At 42.1% G+C, this 10,000-nt stretch overlaps 1 protein-coding gene across 1 annotated transcript in view; it reads right to left on the bottom strand.

The window, feature by feature from the left end:
- The window catches only part of LOC116353670 (netrin receptor UNC5A-like), a 121,486-nt gene that overhangs the window by 93,745 nt on the left and 17,741 nt on the right, over positions 1-10,000 (bottom strand). Inside the window, exon 3 of the mRNA XM_031791331.1 lies at positions 1,040-1,228. Within this exon, the coding sequence (XP_031647191.1) occupies positions 1,040-1,228 (189 nt within the window). The remainder of the gene's footprint in view (positions 1-1,039; positions 1,229-10,000) is intronic.

The raw sequence follows: 10,000 nt of genomic DNA, 5'->3' as shown, positions 1-10,000 counted from the left end.
TCTGTCGCTCTCTCTCTCTCTCTCTGTCCTCTCTGTTCTCTCTCTCTCTCTTCCTCTCTCTCTGTCTCTCTCTCTGTCTCTCTCTGTCTCTCTCTCTCTTCTTCCTCTCTCTCTTTGTCTTTTCTGTCCTCTCTCTCTGTCTCTTCTTTCTCTCCTCTGTCTCTCTTTCTGTCTTCTCTCTGTTCTCTCTCTGTCTCTCTCTGTCTCTCTCTCTCTGTCTCTCTCTCTGGTCCTCTCTCTCTGCTCTCTCTGTCTCTCTCTCTCATCTCTCTCTCTGGTCTCCTGTCTCTCTCTCTCATCTGTCTCTCTCTCCCTCTCTCTCTCCTTCTCTCTCCTCTCTCTCTCTCTCGTCTCTCTCTCTCTCTTCAGCCACAATCAATTCCAGCCAGAACTCAGAACTCAGAGACAGAGAGACACTGAGGAGGATTAGCAGGCAGGAGTTTAGAAAGGATTCCATGGTGAGTCAGAGGAGAGGAGCAACAAGCCAACACACCAACGCGCACACACACACACACACACACACACACACACACACACACACACACACACACACACACACACACACACACACACACACACACACACACACACACACACACACACACACACACACACACACACACACACACACACACAGTCACAAGGGACAGTAGATAGTATGGTGAGACTAGATAACACAAGGGACAGTAGATGGTATGGTGAGACTAGGGAACACAGGGGACAGTAGATAGTATGGTGAGACTAGGGAACACAGGGGACAGTAGATAGTATGGTGAGACTAGGGAACACAGGGGACAGTAGATAGTATGGTGAGACTAGGGAACACAGGGGACAGTAGATAGTATGGTGAGACTAGGGAACACAGGGGACAGTAGATAGTATGGTGAGACTAGGGAACACAAGGGACAGTAGATAGTATGGTGAGACTAGATAACACAAGGGACAGTAGATGGTATGGTGAGACTAGGGAACACAAGGGACAGTAGATGGTATGAGGGAGGGGGCCAGGGGGGGGCCCGGTGCCGAGGTGCCCACACACCTGGCTTGCTAGGCTTGATGCCCATAGGCTGGAAGCCCGTGGTCAGGATGGACGAGTCTGCTACGTCAGCGTCCAGACCCTCCTTCTTACGGCGGTAGACCAGGACCACCACGATGAGGATGAGGGTCAGACAGAGAGCTACGGCTACAATACCCACATACAGGGCCACATCCTCAACTCCATTGGCAGCTAGAGAGAGAGAGGGTGAGGGAGAGAGAGAGAGACAGAGAGAGAGGGAGACGGAGAGAGAGAGAGAGAGAGAGAGAGAGAGAGAGAGGGAGACAGAGAGAGAGACGGAGAGAGAGGGAGGGAGAGAGAGAGAGACGGAGAGAGAGGGAGGGAGGGAGAGAGAGAGAGAGAGGGAGAGAGAGAGAGAGATTAGTTTTGGAAACATCTAAAAAACAGTGACCCCCTCTCATATCATTACCAAGCCCTGCAATGCCAAGAGCTGAGCAAAGAAAGAGTCCCCTCATACAGCTGGTCCTGGGGCTGAGTTCACAAACCTGTTCTACTAACACATTGAAGCCTCAGGACCAGAACATCCAATCAATCAGGATAAACCAAATTACAACACAGTCAAAACAAAACTATATTGCTTATTGGGAAACACAAGCACAAAGCAAAATGCAGTGCTATCTGGCCCTAAATGGACAGTACACTGTGGTTAATAGTACACCGTGGCTCAGTGAGCACAGCCTTGTCATTGAGAAGGGTAGACACAGGAAAACCTGGCTCCCTGTAGAGGAAAGGCTGTGTAACCACTGCACAACAGCAGAACCTGAGACGGAGCTTCATTTCCTGACAAAATGTACAAAAATATAAAACAATTAGAGAGTACAATTTCCCCAAATGTGAAACCCTTATTCAAGGTTTCAAAGACCGCTCTGATGAGGGTAAGCTACCTGTCCTGTTGGGGGAGGACGCATACAGTCAATAATACAGTAGAAAAGTATATATACAGCGTGTGCAAATGAGGTAAGATTATAGGCCATGGTGGCGAAGTTATTACAATATAGCAGTTAAACACTGGAATGGTAGAATGTGCAGAAGATGAATGTGCAAGTAGAGATACTGGGGTGCAAAGGAGCAAAATAAATAAATAACAGTATGGGGATGAGGTAGTTGGATGGGCTGTTTACAGATGGGCTATGTACAGGTGCAGTGATCTGTGAGCTGCTCTGACAGCTGGTGCTTAAAGCTAGTGAGGGAGATATGAGTTTCTAGCTTCAGTAATTTTTGCAGTTCGTTCCAGTCATTGGAAGCAGAGAACTGGAAGGAAAGGTGGCCAAAGGAGGAATTGGCTTTGGGGGAGACCAGTGAAATATACCTTCTGGAGCGCGTGCTACGGTGGATGCTGCTATGGTGACCAGTGAGCTGAGATAAGGCGGGGCTTTACCTAGCAGATACTTATAGATGACCTGGAGCCAGTGGTTTTGGCGACGAGTATGAAGCGAGGGCCAGCCAACGAGAGCGTACAGGTCGCAGTGGTGGGTAGTATATGGGGCTTTGGTGACAAAACAGATGGCACTGTGATAGACTACATCCAGTTTGCTGAGTAGAGTATTGGAGGATATTTTGTAGATGACATCACCGAAGTCGAGGATCGATAGGATAGTCCATTTTACGAGGGTATGTTTGGCAGCATGAGCGAAGGATGCTTTGTTGCGAAATAGGAAGCCAATTCTAGATTTCATTTTGGAGATGTTTAATATGAGTCTGGAAGGAGGGTTTACAGTCTAACCAGACACCTAGGTATTTGTAGTTGACCACGTATTCTAAGTCAGAACCGTCCAGAGTAGTGATGTTGGACAAGCGGGTAGGTGCGGGCAGTGATCGGTTGAAGATCATGCATTTAGTTTTACTTTCATTTAAGAGCAGTTGGAGGCCACAGAAGGAGTGCTGAATGATACGAATCAGGGTATGAATCAGGTATCTGATCTGATATGAATCAGGTATCTGATCTGATAGGTATCTGATATGAATCAGGTATCTGATCTGATAGGTATCTGATATGAATCAGGTATCTGATCTGATAGGTATCTGATATGAATCAGGTATCTGATCTGATAGTTATCTGATATGAATCAGGTATCTGATCTGATATGAATCAGGTATCTGATCTGATAGGTATCTGATATGAATCAGGTATCTGATCTGATAGTTATCTGATATGAATCAGGTATCTGATCTGATAGTTATCTGATATGAATCAGGTATCTGATCTGATAGGTATCTGATATGAATCAGGTATCTGATCTGATATGAATCAGGTATCTGATCTGATAGGTATCTGATATGAATCAGGTATCTGATCTGATATGAATCAGGTATCTGATCTGATATGAATCAGGTATCTGATCTGATAGGTATCTGATATGAATCTCATCGTTGTCAGGTCTCATTCTGTCTTAACCACATTTCTGCCTCCAAAAATACTGGCACTCAAAGTGATGCATTCATTACACTGTTTGTGTTTGTGCATGTGTTTGTGCGTGTGTGTGTGTTCGTGTGTGTGTGTGTTCGTGTGTGTGTGTGTTCGTGTGTGTGTGTGTGTTCGTGTGTGTGTGTGAGCATATGTGCATTCATTCCCTTGGAAACTCACCAACCTGACAACTTGTAATGTGTGTGATAATTAAACAATGATTAAAACAAATTAATTAGTTAGAATAAAGAACAATCCAAAGAAACAGAGAGAAAATATGACAAGATGAAACTTTTCACTCCTCTCTCTCTCTCTCTCTCTCTCTCTCTCTCTCTCTCTATCTCTCTCTCTCTGTCTCTCTCTGTCTCTGTCTCTCTCTGTCTCTGTCTCTCTCTGTCTCTGTCTCTCTCTCTGTCAATTCAATTCAAGGGCTTTATTGGCATGGGAAACATGTGTTAACATTGCCAAAGCAAGTGAGGTAGACAACATACAAAGTGAATATATAAAGTGAAAAACAACAAAAATTAACAGTAAACATTACACATACAGAAGTTTCAAAACAGTAAAGTAATTACAAATGTCATATTATATATATATATACAGTGTTTTAACAATGTACAAATGGTTAAAGGACACAAGATAAAATAAATAAGCATAAATATGGGTTGTATTTACAATGGTGTTTGTTCTTCACTGGTTGCCCTTTTCTCGTGGCAACAGGTCACAAATCTTGCTGCTGTGATGCACACTGTGGAATTTCACCCAGTAGATATGGGAGTTTATCAAAATTGGATTTGTTTTTGAATTCTTTGTGGATCTGTGTAATCTGAGGGAAATATGTGTCTCTAATATGGTCATACATTGGGCAGGAGGTTAGGAAGTGCAGCTCAGTTTCCACCTCATTTTGTGGGCAGTGAGCACATAGCATGTCTTCTCTTGAGAGCCATGTCTGCCTACGGCGGCCTTTCTCAATAGCAAGGCTATGCTCACTGAGTCTGTACATAGTCAAGGCTTTCCTTAATTTTGGGTCAGTCACAGTGGTCAGGTATTCTGCCGCTGTGTACTCTCTGTGTAGGGCCAAATAGCATTCTAGTTTGCTCTGTTTTTTTGTTAATTCTTTCCAATGTGTTAAGTAGTTATCTTTTTGTTTTCTCATGATTTGGTTGGGTCTAATTGTGCTGCTGTCCTGGGGCTCTGTAGTGTGTGTTTGTGTTTGTGAACAGAGCCAGGACCAGCTTGCTTAGGGGACTCTTCTCCAGGTTAATCTCTCTGTCGGTGATGGCTTTGTTATGGAAGGTTTGTGAATCGCTTCCTTTTAGGTGGTTGTAGAATTTAACAGCTCTTTTCTGGATTTTGATAATTAGTGGGTATCGGCCTAATTCTGCTCTGCATGCATTATTTGGTGTTCTACGTTGTACACGGAGGATATTTTTGCAGAATTCTGCGTGCAGAGTCTCAATTTGGTGTTTGTCCCATTTTGTGAAGTCTTGGTTGGTGAGCGGACCCCAGACCTCACAACCATAAAGGGCAATGGGCTCTATGACTGATTCAAGTATTTTTAGCCAGATCCTAATTGGTATGTTGAAATTTATGTTTCTTTTGATGGCATAGAATGCCCTTCTTGCCTTGTCTCTCAGATCGTTCACAGCTTTGTGAAAGTTACCTGTGGTGCTGATGTTTAGGCCAAGGTATGTATAGTTTTTTGTGTGCTCTAGGGCAACAGTGTCTAGATGGAATTTGTATTTGTGGTCCTGGTGACTGGACCTTTTTTGGAACACCATTATTTTGGTCTTACTGAGATTTACTGTCAGGGCCCAGGTCTGACAGAATCTGTGCATAAGATCTAGGTGCTGCTGTAGGCCCTCCTTGGTTGGTGACAGAAGCACCAGATCATCAGCAAACAGCAGACATTTGACTTCGGATTCTAGCAGGGGGAGGCCGGGTGCTGCAGACTTTTCTAGTGCCCTCGCCAATTCGTTGATATATATGTTGAAGAGGGTGGGGCTTAAGCTGCATCCCTGTCTAACCCCACGACCCTGTGTGAAGAAATGTGTGTGTTTTTTGCCAATTTTAACCGCACACTTGTTGTTTGTGTACATGGATTTTATAATGTCGTATGTTTTACCCCCAACACCACTTTCCATCAGTTTGTATAGCAGACCCTCATGCCAGATTGAGTCGAAGGCTTTTTTGAAATCAACAAAGCATGAGAAGACTTTGCCTTTGTTTTGGTTTGTTTGATTGTCAATTAGGGTGTGCAGGGTGAATACATGGTCTGTTGTACGGTAATTTGGTAAAAAGCCAATTTGACATTTGCTCAGTACATTGTTTTCATTGAGGAAATGTACGAGTCTGCTGTTAATAATAATGCAGAGGATTTTCCCAAGGTTACTGTTGACACATATTCCACGGTAGTTATTGGGGTCAAATTTGTCTCCACTTTTGTGGATTGGGGTGATCAGTCCTTGGTTCCAAATATTGGGGAAGATGCCAGAGCTAAGTATGATGTTAAAGAGTTTTAGTATAGCCAATTGGAATTTGTTGTCTGTATATTTGATCATTTCATTGAGGATACCATCAACACCACAGGCCTTTTTGGGTTGGAGGGTTTTTATTTTGTCCTGTAACTCTTTCAATGTAATTGGAGAATCCAGTGGGTTCTGGTAGTCTTTAATAGTTGATTCTCTCTCTCTCCCTCTCTCTCTCTCTCTCTCTCTCTCTCTCTCTCTCTCTCTCCTCTCTCCTCTCTCTTTCTTCCTATACTGTTAAACTACCTGTTCTCTCCCTCTCTCTCTCTCTCTCTCTCTCTCCTCTCTCCTCTCTCCTCTCTCTTACTTCCTATACTGTTTACTACATGTTATCTCTCTCTCTCTCTCTCTCTCTCTCTCTCTCTCCTCTCTCTCCCTCCCTATCCCTCTTCCACATTGATAAATTGAAGGAATGCCTCCTCCTGAGCCTCCACTCCCTAAGGCATCAATCATCCGATGGAAAGCCAATCGTCACCCCCCCCCCACAAGATCAATAGCGCTTCAGTTCTTAAAGGTCAGGAAAATATGGCTATTAAAACCCTGCCATTCTTAAAGGGATACTTGGAGGATGTTCCTAACGGGTATTAGCACAATGACTGGAAGTCTATGGTAACTGCTATCATGCTAGTAGATACCATATACTTCCAGTCATTGCGATTATGCTAGTTAGCATTGGCTAGCAAAACTACTTCCTTCATACCGCATACAAATTGGATCCATCAGTCCATCTGACTCTGGGGATAAACAGATAAACAGCTTCATTGCCTAAAATCCTGAAATAATAATAATGTCAGGGAAAAATGGCTACCAAAACCGGTTCTTAAATCAAATCAAACTTTATTTGTCACGTGCCGAATACAAGTGTAGACCTTACCTTGAAATGCTTACTTACAAGTCCTTAACCAACAATACATTTCAAAAAAGAGAAAAGAAAAAGATTTACCAAATAAACTAAAGTAAAAAATTAATAAAAAGTAACAACAATAAAATTAAAATAACGAGGTTGAAGTCTGAAGTTTACAACAAAAGTTGGATTAAATTAAATTAAAATTAAAATTAAAATTAAAATTAAAATTAATTTAATTAATTAAACATTAAAATGTTTCCGATATTATTATTATTAATATTTTCAAGTTTTTTAATTTTTAATTTTAATTTTTTATTACTGCCAAAGTGGTGTTTCCTTTATTTTGGCGGTTACATGTATATTCAGTTGAAGACGAAAGTTAACATACTCTAAGTTTACATACACTTAGGTTGGAGTCATCGCAACTTGCTTTTCAACCATTCCACAAATTTCTTGTTAACAAACTATAGTTTTGGCAAGTCGGTTAGGACATCTACTTTGTGAATGACACAAGTCATTTTTCCAACAATTGTTTACAGACAGATTATTTCACTTATAATTCACTGTATCACAATTCTAGTGGGTCAGAAGTTTACATACACTAAGATGACTGTGCCTTTAAAAAGCTTGGAAAATTCCAGAACATCATGTCATGGCTTCAGAAGCTTCTGAAAGGCTAATTGACATAATTTGAGTCAATTGGAGGTGTACCTGTGGATGTATTTCAAGGCCTACCTTCAAACTCAGTGCCTCTTTGCTTGACATCCTGGGAAAACCAAAAGAAATCAGCCAAGACGAGAAGACAATTGTAGACCTCCACAAGTTTGGTTCATCCTTGGGAGCAATTTCCAAACGCCTGAAGGTACCACGTTCATCTGTACAAACAATAGTACGCAAGTATAAACACCATGGGACCACGCAGCCTTCATTCCGGGGCGGCAGGGTAGCCTAGTGGTTAGAGCATTGGACTAGTAACCGGAAGGTTGCAAGTTCAAACCCCCGAGCTGACAAGGTACAAATCTGTCGTTCTACCCCTGAACAGGCAGTTAACCCACTAGGCTGTCATTGTAAATAAGAATTTGTTCTAAACTGACTTGCCTAGTTAAATAAAGGTAAAATAAAATTCCGCTTAGGAAGGAGACGTGTTCTGTCTCCTAGAGATGAATGTACTTTGGTGCAAAAAGTGCAAATCAATCTCAGAACAACAGCAAAGGACCTTGTGAAGATGCTGGAGGAAACAGGTACAAAAGTATCTATATCCACAGTAAAACAAGTCCTATATTGACATAACCTGAAAGGCCACTCAGCAAGGAAGAAGCCACTGCGCCAAAACAGCCATAATGAAGCCAGACTGAGGTTTGCAGCTGTACATGATGACAAAGATCATACCTTTTGGATAAAAAATAGAACTTTTGGCCATAATGACCATTGTTATGTTTGGATGAAAAAGGGGGAGGCTTGCAAGCTGAAGAACACCATCCCAACCGTGAAGCACGGCGGTGCACTTGTGCACTTCACAAAATAGATGTCATCATAGATGTCATCATGAGGTAGGAAAATTATGTGGATATATTGAAGCAACATCTCAAGACATCAGTCAGGAAGTTAAAGCTTGGTCGCAAAAGGGTCTTCCAAATGGACAATGACCCAAAGCATACTTCCAAAGTTGAGGCAAAATGGCTTAAGGACAACAAAGTCAAGGTATTGGAGTGGCCATCATAAAGCCCTAACCTCAATCCTATAGAACATTTGTGGGCAGAACTGAAAATGCACGTGCGAGCAAGGAGGTCTACAAACCTGACTCAGTTACTCCAGCTCTGTCAGGTGTAATGTGCCAAACTTCACCCAACTTACTGTGGGAAGCTCGTGGAATGCTACCCGAAACGTTTGACCCAAGTTCAACAATTTAAAGGTAATACAACCAAATACTAATTGAGTGTGTGTAAACTTCTGACACACTGGGAATGTGATGAAAGAAATAAAGGCTGAAATAAATCATTCTCTCTGCTATTATTCTGACATTTCACATTCTTAAAATAAAGTGGTGACCCTAGCTGACCTAAGACAGGGAATTTTTACTCTGATTAAATGTCAGGAATTTTGGATGTATTTGGTGTATGTACACTTCTGACTTCAACTGTATCAGATATCAGATAACAGGTATCAGATAACATATGATAACAGATAACAGATAACAGGTATCAGATAACATATCAGATAACAGATAACAGATAACAGATAACAGATAACAGGTATCAGATATCAGATAACAGGTATCAGATAACATATATCAGATAACAGGTATCAGATAACAGGTATCAGATAACAGGTAACAGATAACAGATATCAGATAACAGGTATCAGATAACAGATATCAGATAACAGGTATCAGATAACAGGTATCAGATAACAGGTAACAGATAACAGATATCAGATATCAGATATCAGATAACTCAAAGGGTGTTTCTGTATTATTATATCTAATGCACAAGTACTTTTTCACAAATGAACTATAGACCAAATAATACTGTCGATGTTATCCAAACAGCGGCTGCAAATAATATAGTCCAAATAAATAAAATACATCCTCTTTGTAACCTTAGCCTCCTGGTAGCCATTTTAGAGTTTTATCCATGCCAGACTGTTGATTATTCCACTAAAGAGGCCCACTATAGAGAGAGAGGGGAAGAGAGAGACAGAGAGAGAGACAGAGACAGAGACAGAGACAGAGACAGAGACAGAGACAGAGACAGAGAACGAGAGAGAGAGAGAGAGACAGAGAGAGAGAGAGAGAGAGAGAGAGACAGAGAGACAGAGAGAGAGAGAGACAGAGAGACAGAGAGAGAGAGAGAGAGACAGAGAGAGAGAGGAGAGAGAGAGAGAGAGAGAGAGAGAAGAGAGAGAGAGAGAGAGAGAGAGAGAGAGAGAGACAGAGAGAGACAGAGAGAGAGAGAGAGAGAGAGAGACAGAGAGAGAGAGAGAGAGAGAGAGAGAGAGAGAGAGAGAGAGAGAGACAGAGAGAGAGAGAGAGAGAGAGAGACCAGAGAGAGAGAGAGAACAGAGAGAGAGAGAGACAGAGAGAGAGAGGGAGAGAGAGACAAGAGAGAGAGAGAGAGAGAGAGAGAGAGACAGAGAGAGAGAGAGAGAGAGAGAGAGACAGAGAG

This window comes from Oncorhynchus kisutch, linkage group LG15 (assembly GCF_002021735.2).
Source record: "Oncorhynchus kisutch isolate 150728-3 linkage group LG15, Okis_V2, whole genome shotgun sequence".
In the NCBI taxonomy this organism is placed as follows: domain Eukaryota; kingdom Metazoa; phylum Chordata; class Actinopteri; order Salmoniformes; family Salmonidae; genus Oncorhynchus; species Oncorhynchus kisutch.
Note: the sequence above shows the minus strand (reverse complement) of the source record. Positions and strands in the feature narration are given on the sequence as shown.